At 40.7% G+C, this 15,950-nt stretch overlaps 1 protein-coding gene across 1 annotated transcript in view; it reads right to left on the bottom strand.

The window, feature by feature from the left end:
• The window catches only part of pigs (GAS2-like protein pickled eggs), a 297,653-nt gene that overhangs the window by 222,633 nt on the left and 59,070 nt on the right, over positions 1-15,950 (bottom strand). The window contains exon 3 of the mRNA XM_083140426.1: positions 9,785-10,297. Coding sequence (XP_082996552.1) covers positions 9,785-10,297 — 513 coding nt within the window. The remainder of the gene's footprint in view (positions 1-9,784; positions 10,298-15,950) is intronic.

Here is a 15,950-nt window from a genome sequence, read left to right as displayed (position 1 = left end):
TGGAGAACTCCTGCTGAAGCATTTGCTATTGACTGCTTAGTGCATACCGTGAAACATGGTGGGGGTCTGTGATGGTTTGGGGGGCTATATCTTGGAATGGTGTTGGCCCACTTGTCGTCCTGCGTGGGAGAATCAACGCAGAGAAGTACTGCACCATCCTGGGTGACCACCTCCATCCCATGGTTCAGACTTTGTTTCCCGATGCATGCCCCATCTTCCAAGATGATAACGCCCCTATTCACACTGCTAGGTGCGTTGATGCATGGTTTGATGCGCACAGTGATGAGGTAGAACATCTCATCTGGTGTCCACAGTCCCCCGATCTTAACATCATTGAGCCTTTGTGGGGTATTTTGGAGGCCAAAGTGCGTAATCGGTTTCCACCTTCAATGACACTTTCGGAACTTGAGACTGTTTTGTGCGAGGAGTGGCTACGTATTCCAGTTCACACTGTACAGGACCTTTATTTGTCTATCCCACGTAGGATACAAGCTGTCATTCAGGCAAGGGGGGCCCAAACCCCTACTAATACAAGTTTTCTGCAATTGCATTGGTGTTCATATTATTTTGTCCATTACCTGTATATAAAAACCTAAAAAATGGTTTGATTTAGGCGCATAAACCTAAAATAGGTTCCAACAAGCAAAATAGGTTATTTTAGGCACTATAAAACTTCATCAGTTGTTTCATTTATTAATGAAACGGTGACGTAACTTATTTCTTATTTACCTGCAAAGGAAAAAATAGGTTAAAAACCTAACTAGTTATCACACAGGCAATAAAACTCCGTCAGCTCACTGACAAGGAAACTGCGACACGTTGTAATGTAACTCTCTCAGCATTGTTCAAGACCTTGGACTTTCACTGTGGCAGACACATTGTGTCGTGATTCAGTGCAGTTCACACCTTCTGCCAATTACATCACGCATTACGACAAGGCGGTCTCTTCCTTCATCACCAGGCCACAAGAAAAACACTGTCGCTTTCAGTCCAAGTAGTTTTCAGTCTCTACACATGTCATCCAGCCTAATGTGCCAATGGCTTTCCTCTTCTTATCGTCTTGTCCCACCAGTCAGCATTGTCTTCAATGGCAAAAGTAGCTTGGGCAACTCGCTTGCACTTGTGGAGGGCAGAGAGCGCTCCGTGCGGGGCGAACTTCTCACCTTCACCTCTAGCAGAGGAGTGGAGGAACCACTTGCGTCGCGAGGTAAAAAAAAAAAAAACTGTGAGGGAAGGTGCCCTCCTTTTCACGGAAGCATCCTCTGCCATGATTACAATGAAGAATTTAAAGTGCTGTTAAATGCCAGTAACAGAGTGAGACAGAGAGCTACCCTCCCTCAAGGCTCAGAAATTTGAAAACATACGGGGGGATGCGGTATGCAGACGGGAGAATTTTATTCTCAACACCTATACAAAGACCACCGTACATAATGCTCAAGCATAACCGAATGGTTAACGTTCTCGCTTTTGGTACGAGTGTTCGGTGTTCGATCACCGGTGGAACACCACAATCTCCGTGCTGATAGGATACTGTGAAGAGATTAGGGAATTACTTAAAAGGTAGAAGTAGCGGACTCTGGCCTAGGAAGCCAGATAACGCAGTAGTAGACTCGATGCACTAATCACGGTTTCTTTTAAAAGTCCACTTTATGCACAGGAAGGCTAACTGGGACTAACTGGGACTACAGTTTAAAGTGGAATCCGAACCACTACGTGCCTCCACCGGGTATCGCACCCGGGACTCTTTGATTACAAGGCGACGACATTACCACTACGCCATCGGGGAGGCCCTGCACTAACCATGTGTTGTCCAATGAAAAACCATTTGGCACGCATAAACTTTCTTTCAACTTCGGTTATTTTAGTCTATCAAACCATTTGGCACGCATACACTTTCTTTCAACTTCGGTTATTTTAGTCTATTTCTTTGGTTAGTCGCGACGACTTAGATGAGTGATGAATGGAAGGCGGAACAAACACATACCTCCACCTAGGATTCGAACTTGTGACCTCTGGTTTCGTAGCTCGTTAACGCCACGAAAGCTGGAGGCACCCTTGTGCCACAAGAATTTATGTACAATTTTAAATACCACGGTACCATACAAAATAGGGTGTTTCTAAAAGAACATGTAGCTTTACTTGTCCGCTGGTGCAGACTGACCCGCTGGGGGTGTCCTCCCTCTGGTGTCTGTCTTGTTCCCCTAAAGAATTTGCCACAGCCTTAGGCGCATCACGACTTATCAGGGCAGCAATTGACAGTAACGTAGTCTTCATCACCTGAATGCCTGTTAGCGTGATTTTATCCAATCCTACACACATCAATATCACATGAGTTCCAGCACAATACACCTGAGGGGTGGCGGCCAACACCCTGCGGAAGGGCCTGGGGCCCTTCATTCAGGGCCTGACAATGGGGAAGGCGTGAAATTCGTTGCGCTCTGCTCTGCATGCAAGAAATAACATATTAGGGAGCTTTCGCTTCCGCCAGTTGAGGCATGCAAATAATGAGAGTCTCTGTAGGACTGGGCTTTGATGTCTGCACCAGTCGTGGGAGCTGGCGCCAGCGAGCAAGAGTATTGAACCGTTTTGCAAAATGTCCAGCAGGCGCACATCACCCCACAACACTGGTTGGATGGCCAGGAAAGTGCTGAATGTGGAATTCCTGTGTTTATTCTTATTTTCCCCCTTATTTTCAATGCTGAAGTTTTCTTCGCCTCAACCCTTTACTGTAATTTACCCTTTAAATTTACTTCGTTATGTTATCTTTGCATTTTACTTATTGTGCATCGGCTTTCTGCGTCTTGAAATCCTAAGGATGATGATGATTAGATGAAGTTAATGAAGGAACAATAGGCCACCGAGGCGGCTGAAACATTACCGACAATTATTTCGATAGCACTTTAATTTTTTTTAAAAAAATAATTCAAGTACAGTTACCGACAATAAAATGGGACAACTAGAGTCTGAAGTACTCTATTTTGTGCATGGCGTTATGCGTATTGCCTAACTCAACGACGATAAATGAATTTCAATAGAAAATCTTTAATGGGATGTTCGGCCAAAGGGCAAGTTTCGCACGGAATACAAGAAGTGCTTAAAAACTAATCCCTTGGTGCAACAGGCATTTTATCTTACTAGAACAAGATCCATACAGACCTTATTGTAAGTAAGTGACAAATTAGGAAGGGGAATTTCAAAAGTGGTTTATACCATCTCTCTCATAAACGAGGGTTCCTAAAAAGTTGTCTCTTTGGACACAAAAATGTATGTTGTTTGATTCCAGTAACAGTAGTGTATAAATTGATAATGATGCACTTTTGGTGTTTAAAATACATCAATAGATGCGATCATTTCAAATGAACCAATATTACACATTTAACTATGTCTCTTGCAAAATTGGATCGACTTTGACTTGAATAATTTCAAGATCTGTATGTGGGTACCCTTTGTCTGCAGCCAACTTATACCTGAAAATGGTACTGCGAAATCAAACATCAAAATAGCGGTTAACAGTCCCGCGTAACAGTACAAGATACCTGGGAAAAAGGAGCTGCCTTTTTTTTTTACAACTTTCGCAAACGTATTGCAATTGTTTAGTTTCTCATTTGCATGCTTGACGCCACCCACCATCCCCCACCAGCTTATGTCAACATCGTTATGCACCCTTCCAACCCCTACGTGAACTTTTAAGAGCGCAAAAATTATGTTATTACCAGTCTCTCCCCTCGCTGGTAACCCCATAGATAAACAGATACAGTCAGTTCGCCTCATAAAACACCCTGTATCTACCGCCGCCATCTTGCGTGCTCACGGAAACGTCATGACTGCGAAACGAAGCACTCTCTCCACGAGATTGCGATGCAAATCGTCCACGACCAAAAATGGGGAAGGAAATACTGAATGAAATTCTTCATAAGCAACTGTACAGGATCGACGAAGTTAGTAATAAGATGTGTTTTATGAAGCATATATTAATACACCTGTAGATTAAATTGTATCTTCTACAAATATGCTGTATGTAAAAAAAAACTGCCGAGGTGAGTGTACAGGCAAGTGTAAAAGGTTACACTACGACTCTAAGGAAATAAAGACATTTGTTGATTCCTGCTCAGGCCCGTAGCTAGAATTGATCTTCAGAGAGGGAGGGGGGGCTCAAGGGTTATCAGGGGGCTTTGTAAACCAAGTCAATTTTTCAAAATTTAACAGTATTAAATGAAGGTAAATTATGTGTGCGGGGGGCATTAGGTTATATGAAATTTTGAAGTATCATATAAATACTACCTTTTTTCTATATCTTTTAAAATATCGCTTCAAGTGTTAATTGACTGCTACTGAAATCATCCCTTACTGCACACTCCATACTACTTTTGATGATACAATTATTTCATACAAGAAAAATGCACAATATTCAATCATAGTGTCTACAGTACATTTCACCCCTCGCCGAAGCAATAAACTCCCCTTCGTTCCCAAACTTGAGAGCTCTTGACCTTTGATGCACATGTTCAAGTAATGTGGATACTCATGTTAAAGTCGCAGGTTTCTGTCTAAACGGGACTGGGAGGTCGCAACGGGCAGTAAGGCGCAGACAGAGAAGCTCCTCTATGAAATAACTTACAAAGTCCAGATAATCTTCTAAATACTTGCAGATACTTATACTTCAGCTTATAAACAAGATGAGCGAATGTAATAACTGCTCATGTTCTGTGGATTTATCCTTAAAGTTGTGAACTGTCTACATTTTCACTCTTCACTGCAAACAAATCATACAAAATAGTTTTACCTAATGTGAAGAGGGGCTGGTGGCAGTGCCAGGGGGCTGAGCCTGTTCCTGCTTATTAAATTTATGAAATCATATTAGGATAATGGATACAGCTGGTACTGAAGTTAAAATTCTACTGCATCTTGCTCTAATTTTATTTCGAAGAAGCATTATAAACTTTTTAAAATCTGATCTGTGCCGGTGGCAAAGGTAGACAACTTCGCGCTATTATTTTACATATTTTTTAAAATCTTTCCCTTTACTCTTTCTATTCTCTTCTCCATTTGTATCTCTCTCCCTCTCTCTTTTTCTTTCTCTTCAATTTATTTATTCCCTTTAATTCTCTCTCCTTTCCACTTCTTCTATCTCTAATCCCTTCTCTGTTTCTCTCTTTCTGATCTAAAAAAATCTCTTGTAAAACACAGAACCCAAAATGTGTCAGGTGACACAAATATGTTGACTCCTTAAAACAATTAAGTGCATAAATTGATAATGATGCACTTTTTGTGCATCATAGGATACATTCGTCAGCTGCAGTTCCGTGCGATGTACTAAAAAATGCATCACTGGAGATGATCAAACACTAACATTTGAACGAGACCGAAATTCAATCAGCCTTGATTTGATGTACAGTAAAACCTCGTTAATCCACTAATGGGGGGGATAAGTTAACCGGTTTAACGAAAGTCCGGATTAACTGAAATAACCTAAACGGACAGTAGAAAGTGCATTAAAACTCCATTTATGGCAACAAAACACGTTTATTATGGTGTATTTAAAGGGCATAGGCCTAAATACACTATACAGTACAGAACAAAGTCTGCGGGAAACTGAATTTCATCAGTGGTTGACTGCCTTTTCTTTGGGAAGTTCTCTTGTTGACTTCTAGCCACATTTTGAACCTTGCATGCTGCTTTATTTTTGCCTGTCCGGATTAAGCGAAGTCCGGCTTATCGGGGTCGTGATTAACGAGGTTTTACTGTATTCCTAGTTCTGTGTGTTGTTTTTAGTTGAATGACTATTCTACGAAGGCTCGATCCCACCCTCGACCATCTGCTACCGAAGTTCCCGATTCGCCTAGAACAGTGGTTCTCAAACTGTGGTACGCGTACCCCCAGGGGTACATGTACGACTTCAAGGCGGTACGTGATCAGTTCGGAAGAGAAATGTCGAGAATACCCACAATACAACATTTTTTGCTGCAGGTGTGTAGAGCAGACTTCATAGCTTTAACGCTCAACAGGAAAATAAGGTTGTTTTTGTCTCTTCGTTTCAGGTCTCTTCAAAAAACCCACAAACATTTCTTAAAGTATAAAAACGTCACGAGTACAACTGGGATCAGTACCGAAATAGACTAAATTTGGAGCCGAATCTCAGCTTGAAAGTTTCGTGCACAATTAGACATCAAGAAACTGTGACAGGCTGTGCAGGCACATCCTTCTCACCAGAAACTCTGGAGAGTTTACAACAAAACTCCAAAATTGTGCTTAACAGTTTGTTTACAAACTTATTTTTGTTCTTAATTTTTTCAATAACTCTGGGAAAATATATGAAAATTAATGTTTTTATTATATATATATATATTTATTAGCATACATGTTTCACATCTTAATTTTTGTAACTAAGCATAAAGATTGTAAACGTAGGAACACCATATAAAATAATATACGTAGGGTTCTAATGTTTCTTGTTTACCATCTCCCTACATACGGCCCAAATGCCATTTTGCTCTATTTCAGATACACGCCTCCCAACATATCAAAAACGCCCCACCAATCAGGCAGCCAAAAAATATCCACAAAACCCAGTATTCAGAGAAAAGCTAAGGGGGGAGAGGGGGTACATTAGACGTTTAATTACGACGAAAGGGTACAATGAGAAAAAGTTTCATAACCAGGTTTAGAATCTATTTTAGGGCAACACATCTTGAAACTTTTCTGGCGACTAGCAATGAAGAGATTTAAACTGAACACTGATCCGGCCAGTTCTGGATAGTTTTCCATATTTTCGAAAGCAAACTCCACATCTCCAGGGAGAAAATTGCAATGAGGAATCTTTTCCTAGAACATAATATCTGTGTCCCTTCCTGCCTTTCGCTCTTCTTGGAAGCAAAAGTGAAGAGGCAGGGGGAGAAACTGGTAAAGAAATAAAAAGAATTGAGAAAACGAAGAAGAGAGAGGAAGAAGCAGACAGATGGGGAGGAGAGAGAAAATTCAGAGAGGGGAGAGAGACAGGAGAGCGAGATGCGGAGAGACGGAAGAAGAAAGAAGATAGAAAGAGATGGCAAAAAAATAAGGCAGGGGAGGGAATACGAACAGGAGCAGAGAAATAGAATGAGGTATAAAGATCTGAAGAGAGAAAACAGACGAAGAAAGGGACGGAGGAAGAGAGATTGATAAAAGACAAGAAGGGAGAGGTGGAGGAAGAGACGCAGAGATAGGGAAAAGGAGAGAAAATGCATGAGAGGAGGAGAATGAGAAAGAAAGACGAGAGCGAGATGGAGAGAGGGAGAGCTTTTAAAACTGAGAGAAACGGAAACGAGGAAAATGGAGAAACAGTAACGGGATGAAAGAGACAGAGGAAGAAAGACGGGGAAAAGAGGGATAAAAGAGAGACGAGACGGAGAGAAAGTGACAAGAAAAAACACAGATTGGTTAAGTACCATTATTGCATTTCTAAGAAGTTGCTCCGTCAAAAAGCACACGGAATCAACAACATATGCATTATCAGTGCAACTCGAGTACAGAACGTAGAGTGAAATCCTTGGCACGTATTACACAAAGTGATATCATGCCCCAATTATCAAAAGGACGAGGTGCCCTACTATAATAATTTAGCACGAGTTTCCTTATCGCCGACAACTGACGTAAGGTGACAGCTTATAAGGCTAATCGGCTATTGTGCAGCATGGGCCAGTCATCAGCTTGCTTATTCAGATGGATTAGGACATGCAAAAGTCTAAATATGAAAGGAATTCCTAATAGATTACAAGCAAGAAGTTCTTAAAAAGTAATCCCTTGGTGGAAGAGGCACTTTATCTTACTTGAAAAAGATCTAAACAGACCTTATTCCAAGCAAGTGACAAATTAGGCAGGGGAATTTCAAAAGGGGTTTATACCCCCTCTCTCATAAACGAGGTAAGGTAAAGGTAAAGTAAAGTGTTCCCCTGTGCTTAGCACCACGCCATGAAGGCGTATAGGGGGTGGGGGGTAACGCCATAAACGAGGGGTGTCTAAAAAGTTGCCCCCCTTGCACATCCACTCATGAACTCCAGAAATTGTGAAAATGGGAGGACGCATGACCTCCATCTAATGAAAGCGCCGTTTAAAATATCGAGGCCAGAAAGAGGCAGGGATTTATCATATCAGCATGCGAGCTGATACTGTAAACCTTTGGTATTTCATCCCCAGCTGAAAGCATCGAATTTGTCCGAAGCGACAGATGTTTCTTGGAAACCAACCCTCCGAAATAAATGCAACCTCTCGAACTGAGGTGACACGACAAACTGTTTTGTTTCATAACTGCTGTTACAATTCTTAAATAAAATGAAATTTCGATTGAAAATTCGATGTTTTTGAATAAGCTAAAACCACGTGACTTGCTGTTTGGACAAACTCAGTCCTCCAGGGTGACGTCACACTAATATGGTCCATGCACAGTGTTATGCGTTCCAGCTGTCCCGCGCTTGCTCTCGTTGGTCCTCAGCAATATGAATGTTACAGCATTACCCAATATGTACGTGGGTAGAAGATTTAATAGTGGCAACTATTTAGTTACAAATGATACAAAAGAGATACCTCTGTGAAACTTTTACAACCCTTTAATGTAGTCACTAGCATTGTGTACAGCCCATTTCCAGCGATATAGAAGTCGTAGTATTTCTGTAGCAGCACCTGTTCTGTTGATGGTTCGAATAGAGCTGTCTTGCATGAAGAATCTTTGGAACAGTTCCGAAGCTTCATCTTAAGGATCAAATCAAAGTTACAGGGGCTGGTAGACCATCTGACTAACAAATCAGCCACATGCGCGCGAGCATTGTCCTGCAAAATGATGGGGGGGATTCGGCTGAAAGTGTCGCCTCTTTCGCAATGCAGGTTGCAAGTTATGTTACAAAAATGAACAGTAATACTGCTCATTGACGGTCTGTTCTTGAGGTACGGCGAGAATCACCAAAACTTTCACATTAATGAGGGTCTGACTACACAACTGTAGACCGCCAACTCCAACGATACTCTATTCCTCTCGTCACCGCTCATGTGCAGTGTTGGAAGGCAGAGTCCATTTACTGGGAGGTAGATTACGTATCAAACTAACGTGTGGCTTTAGACGAAAGCATTTCCTTTAACATTTTTGCTAGCATAAATGCTATGTAAATGCTTCCAAAAATCTTAATAACAAATAGTACTTTACACGAAAGCATTTCGTGTAACATTTCGGCCAGCTTTTGCAAATATATACAGCATGAAAGGCACATCGAGTTACACCATGAGTGCACGGTGTTTACATTTGAAACAACTAAAATATTCTTCCATACGTGTACAGTAAACTATATAAAAGCATGTATTTAAGCAGTGCCATTGTTTTGTATCTAATAACGTTTTATACGACACGTTATTCCTCTCGGTTGAATAGTTATCCGCTTTCAAAAATGTGAAGTGATGCGTTGTTTACATTTCACGTGGCCGCCATTACACCTGCACTCGTGACCTAGAGGTCGCTTCTGATTGGTTACGCTACGAAAAATGCTACGGAAATAGGACGGGTTCTATCCTCGAGAAATGCCATGGCATCTGAAATGCCATGATTTTTCACTTTACACGGTAGTATTTTGGTCATGGCCCAAATGTTAAGAAAAATGCTTTCGTCTAAAGCGGACTTAAGCGAGAAGCACCGGTTCCGTTCCACGGCGTACATACAGCAGTGTTGCCACTATTAAATCTCCAACCCACGTATATTAGACAAGTCCAGAAATACACTCAATTCAAATATAAACACACGCATGGAAGAAAGCGAAGTACTCACCATTTCGTCCAGGCTCTTCAAGTCATTGGTGATGATCTGCGGCATTGGTCCGTACTCCACAAGGTATTCCTCTTCCTCCTCTTCGTCGTCGTCATCCTCCACGTCGGCATCCTCGCTGCCAGGGATGCTGTTCGCTCGGCCCAGCGCCCTCTGCTCCTTCTTCTGCTCCTTCGCGATCTCGCGGTCGATCTCTCGTTCGAACTGCACCAGCATGGGGGCCAGCATCCCGTACCTGGCCCCCCTCCTCGCCACCTCCAGGAGACACAGGATCACGTGCTTCTCGTTCTTCCGAAGGATCAGGTCGTCCGTCTCGAACAGGAGGCACTCGTAGATGCCGAGCAGCCGGCACCAGGAGATGAAATTCGACACGTTGTCTCGTGCGAAGAACGTCTTCTGCTTCACGTCCGACCTGTAGTGCACTTCCTTCTCCGGGATGTCCCACTGGGTGCTGAACTTCTTTCCCGGGCGTTTTAGTTTGTATTCCTCCGCCGTTCGTCTGACATTGTTGGCGTGCTGGAAGAAACAGAAGGCGTGAACGTTAGCTAGTTATGAAGCAAAAGTGCAAATGAATAAATATTATCACGGTGTAAATATTGTTAAAAACATTTCAACTTTCCAACATCAAACGTAGTGGTAACGTAGAGGTCCGTATCTAGATTTGTTTTTCGGGGGGAGAGGAGGTTCCGACCAAGTGTCTAAATAATAATAAATTTTAAAAACATATTTAATTAAATTAAAATAATGTTCATTAAAATATATAAATGACTATTGTATTAATATTATTATTACATGAATAGGTAAAACTACTGATTGATTGAGTTAGTGTTTTAGGCTAATCGGGACTGGGCCTACAGTTTTAAAGTGGGATCCGAACTACTATGTGCCTCCACCGGGTATCAAACCCGGAACCTCTCGATTACAAGGCGGCGACGCTACCACTACGCCATCGGGGAGGCGGTAAAAAGGAATAGAACGAAGAACGTATTCATTATCTAGCTTATATGTAGTTAAGATCGCCACAATTTACATAAAAACAACTGCTCTGACAAAGAAATTATACCAAAAAGATAAGGAACTGAATATTTATTGAATACCAAAAAATTGATGCTAGATCCAATTGACGTAAAGTTCCTGATTAATATTTTGTGCATATTTTCGTAATAGTGTGCATGAATCTTTGGTACTGTCTTTCAAAGCCGTACGATCCAAATATAATCCTTGCTTTCCAATAAATTCGGCGGAAAATGCTAAATAAATACTTTTTAATTATTTAATTTCAGTACTTGGTAAGTCTTTCGGGGGTTTGTTAACGTAGCAGCCACCTTAAACGGTGAGATAGATCTCTTATACTTGAAGTGTTTTTTTTAACTCCAAACCTTATATTTGATAACGCCAAGGCGACAGTAACTGAGCACCAAGCCTGGTATATTTATGACGCCAAGCTGGCGTAAAATGAACTCCTCCAAATGGGTCCGCGGACGACAGGTTAAGCACCGCCAATTTACATAATTGAATTGCCGACTAAGAGCAGAACAAATACCGTGAAAGGCGAAAGAAAAAGCAATTACACAACGCTATCGTAATCACAAGTAATCTTCATACCCGAATATTGAATACTAGTATTATTTACACTTCAAAATACGAAATTAATAACTTGGAAAGGGAGAAAAGATGAAAAGATATTTGCAAGTACAATAGCTGTGTATAAAATGATTGAACCAACAGAATAGGCCTCTATAAAGAAATAGCTTTCCTCTCACCAACAACGGATTTTGTAACAATCGAGCAGTTAGTGTTGGGTCAAAAAAAGTGCTGAATAAGGGAAAGGCTTACAATTAAGCATATTAAAACAAAGAACAGAAAACAAGGCAGACAGTAAGTGAGTCACGCAGTCAAACTCAGTGGAGAGAGAAAATTATTTCGTTCGCCTTGTTATCATGGACGTGAGATGTGTATACTCATTTGTCCCTATCGCGGGCAAGATCAATCAATTCATTACCTCCTTATTAATTTCCATCGGATTCAACTCAACACTATTCTTCCTATAGGAATCTTGCAACCTGGTTTTCTCTCCCAACAAGTATCCTATAATCCTTTCTATCCTTCTCTGTGCATAGTAATGGCCTGCCCACCGAAGTTTCCTTGTCTTAGCTTTAATCAAAGTTATACAAGAGTCATCAGATGACTGAAAAGTAATTAATGGTCTCTTAAACAAAAAAAAAAATAGTAATTTAACAAGTACTTCTGGTGAAATAGTTATAGTTAACTTTTATAATATAGGAATGTCAAACCTAAATTATCTATAATAAGGATACTTCTTAATTCCATCCCAGGGAATGTATTTATAATAAATTTTGCCTTGGTCACCATTCGATTTTTTTATTCCTCTTGGAAGTCAATAACCTGGGCAAAGAAAGTTCAAATTCTACGTCACTGTATAGGTCGTACGCGTGTACAAAATATATCCATCCTTTCCTCGGCGTTACAATGCTATCATATGATCATCATTCGCGTATTAATTTCAGCTCACGCACAGTGAGCGCACCGCCGACACTTAAGGATCTGATAGTAATTTATGCGGTTATACTTGATGGTGCGAAGGTGGAATTAACACCCCTACCTCCCAAGTATATTGTTCACACGAGATACGCGGCGTTCCTATGGAAAGTATCAGATAATCAATAAACGAAAGTTTCCTTTCTTTAGTGAATTTCACTTTCACTACATTCTCCTGAGTTCAGGGTGGGCACAAAGTCCCTGGGTAAATAACTTTGAATTATGTGTATGTTGTCTCTCATCATCACGACGGAACTTGATTTTTTACGTTCTTTGAGGCATTTTGTTCCATGTTGATGGCTACATTTCAGAACAGCGATTGGAACTTCTGTTAGCAAGATTGGAAATTTTATTTTACTGTACTCAGACCATATCACACTGTGCGAATTAAGCTTCTTGCTTTGGGGGGGGAGGGGGGATGCCTAGTTAGTGGCGCATTTGTGAATTAATTTCGGGAGGTAGGTTTTTCTGGATATGCAAATTTATACGTTACAAGTCAGCAAACTAAACTATTGGTACCTTGTTGCGCCTTGCTTAATTTGATAAGTTTGTTAAATCATTTATAAAGAAAGAAAGGAAAATTGTATAAGGTGCAAAGTTGAAAATTAAAAATATGTACGACCAAAAGAGTGGCGTTGATTTGTTGCGCTAAACTAAATGTTATGACGTAATCGAATGAACGCCAATTAAAATTTAGAAGATGCTGATGTACTAACCTTTATGTAAGAAACTAATGGCGGAAGTTTTTAATTTTACACTGATCGATGTGCAAGTATTTGTTAACTGAAAAAGATATGTCAGAACCTTTTGGATAGTTTATCAAATCCAACTTATGTATAAACTGCACATTTTATTGTAATTTAAGAAATATTTTGTCTTCATAACTTGCTGCTAGTCAGGGGTTCGAGAGTACAGAAATCGGGTATAAATACGCCGAAATTTCATTGCTAAGGGGAAATTGTTTCTTGGTATCCGCACCTGGGTGGGTCTGTTTACAGGCCTAGTGTTGAGTCGCTCACACTCCGCAGGTTTTCTATACTGAGTAAAGTTCATAAGAACGATCTCGGCCGGATATTTAAGAAGTTATCACGTACAAAAAACCGCAATTACCCGGTTCCTAAGTCTCGCGCTCCTTCTATTCCGATGTACATAAATTGACTTACTCTAATAAAACAATATAAAATCTATATCCGGTGGTTCGAGTCTTTCCTTTGCCCACCTGAAGATGGCTCCAGTGCGGACTCTTGGAGTTCCCATGATGCTGACTACAGGAGCTGAGGGAAATTAACTTTGTTCCTGCGACTGCGTGTGTCTGTTTACAGATACAGTGTCGAGCCACTCACACCCCGCAATTGTGGGAACGTAACAACCTTAGAACATTGGTTCTAATCTACGTCATTAAATAGCTGTTTATATAACTAGGGTCAGGGACTTTATAACGTATTTTTTATTTGGCATCGGATCAAATACTGGGATGAGATCTTTACGTATCTGAAGAAAATCAGCCGAAATAGACGGAATTGATAAGGCATATTTTGACATATTTTACCAATTTCATGTTTTTACAACATATTTCTTCAATGTTCTTGTAACAAGACATGCTTCTGCATAATTTCGTAACTGTTATGCATATAATCGGTTATTTTATAATTTATTCTTCGTACGCAACGGATAGCTTACATTATCGATGGTAAGGAAAATACGGACAAAGAAATTAAAAGCAGATGCCGTATTTTCTTACCAACTAGAGTTAACGAGCTGTATCTTTGCGGGTGAACCCTGTCCACGCTCGGCTGCGCAGTAGCAAGGGGGAGGAGCTATCGGCTGCGCGTCATTATCCTTGCGTTCTGTCCTTGCTTTCGACCACCCAAAGAGCGAGTAGGTGGCAACTACATAAATTTCTCTCTCTCTCACACTGCGCGGAGTAGGCAAGGCCACCCGCAAAGATACAGCTCGTCACCTCTAGTACAGAACAATAATACCAGCCCCCTTTTTTTTTTAACCCGCCGGCAATTGACAGCGGTGCGAACATTATTGAGGAAAAATGTTCTCCATCATTGTCTTGCGGGTACGAGGATCACCGTAAACAAGTTTCAATTGTTCTCATTTCTTCAGCTTCTCCCCATAATATCAAAAGTAAAAATAACATTCGGTACACTACAGCCCCTACTGTATCGGCAATCGAGTACGGGAGTTTCAAGATCACTTGTCGTTTGAGCCACGCACATTTCAGTGAGTGGGTTATCTCTGGAGGAAACAATTCTCTGCGCAAGTAGTGACGCGAGACGGTTCCACCACACAGCTTCCACAAAGATGTAAGTCTGATGTAATTGTAAATGAAACTTAGGACAATTGCAGTGCACCTCACAATATATTCTGTATTTTCCTACTGCATTCTTCGGTTAAAGGGATTCTGACTTCATTTAATACGTGGTACACATTTAACACCCTACTCGATCTTCCCTGAAAGATTCTCGTATAATGAAAAATTCAAAAGTACCGTTGTGCACATTTTTGGCTTTACTGGGAATATTTCTGCATTTTTTTATTTTTATGACATATTCTTAAATTTTTATGACATAATTACATGCATATTTTACAGTTTTATAGGACATAAAGTACCGGGCCCTAATGATAAGAAACATTTTGTATCGCTATTTACATTCTAAGAACACCCAAACTCGTACACAATAAGAGCTATCGGACTAGTTCAATGTAAACATGTATGTTAATGCAATTTATTTGAACAATAGAGCTCTCATCAACCTTAATACGGAAAACATTTCCTTTTTGTAAAACCTATGCACTCAACAACAATGTAAACAAGTTAACAATAAAACTTCAGATGTGAATTAGGATGCAATTGGTTTAAACAGATGCCTGCAGTCTCGTATCACTCCTTGCTTTCGTTTTGAAGACAGTGGGCGGAGCTTATGTTTGTCTCCGTAAGATGGCCGCATCTACTTCAACCAATGACTTCAATAGAGAGAAGAACATCGCATCGGCTGCTTCAAGCGCACCCAGGCTTGAAGTAGGCTCCAACTACAAACGCAAACTCGAGGTTTACTTTACACTTAAATACTACAAAACAAACTACAACTAGCGTTATTTGCATATGGAATATTATTCCTTCAGGTTTCCTGTCGCTTCTGTTAGTACAGCCGTGTGTTGAGCAGGCACCATTGCTTCCTAAGTCTTATTCAAAAGTACACAACATTAACAGTTGGGCTGAAAAGTTCGTAGGCTGACTCATAGATGGCGTTACTAGAATTAAATCCATGTGATTTTTACTTAGTACTAACCTTCAAAAGATACGTGTATAAATTTCACAGCTGCCGGATAATTAGTTCGTGAGATATAGCATTGTGAGTGAAGCAGCTTTTGTTATTGTGAAAAAATGGATAAAAAAAGAATTTCGTGTGTTAATAAAGCATTGCTTTTTGGCGAAAAAAAATACTGTTGAAGCCAAGGCTTGGCTTGATAAACATTATTCGGACTCTGCACCCGGAAAATCAACTGTTGAGAAGTGGTTTGCTAAATTTAAACGAGGCGAAATGAGCATCGAAGACGATGCACGCAGTGGACGCCCCAAAGAGGCTGTTACCGACGA

This window comes from Lepisma saccharinum, chromosome 18, assembly GCF_977018435.1.
Source record: "Lepisma saccharinum chromosome 18, izLepSacc3.1, whole genome shotgun sequence".
NCBI classification, from domain to species: domain Eukaryota; kingdom Metazoa; phylum Arthropoda; class Insecta; order Zygentoma; family Lepismatidae; genus Lepisma; species Lepisma saccharinum.
The sequence above is the reverse complement of the archived record's forward strand: the minus strand, read 5'-3'. Positions and strand labels throughout refer to the sequence as shown.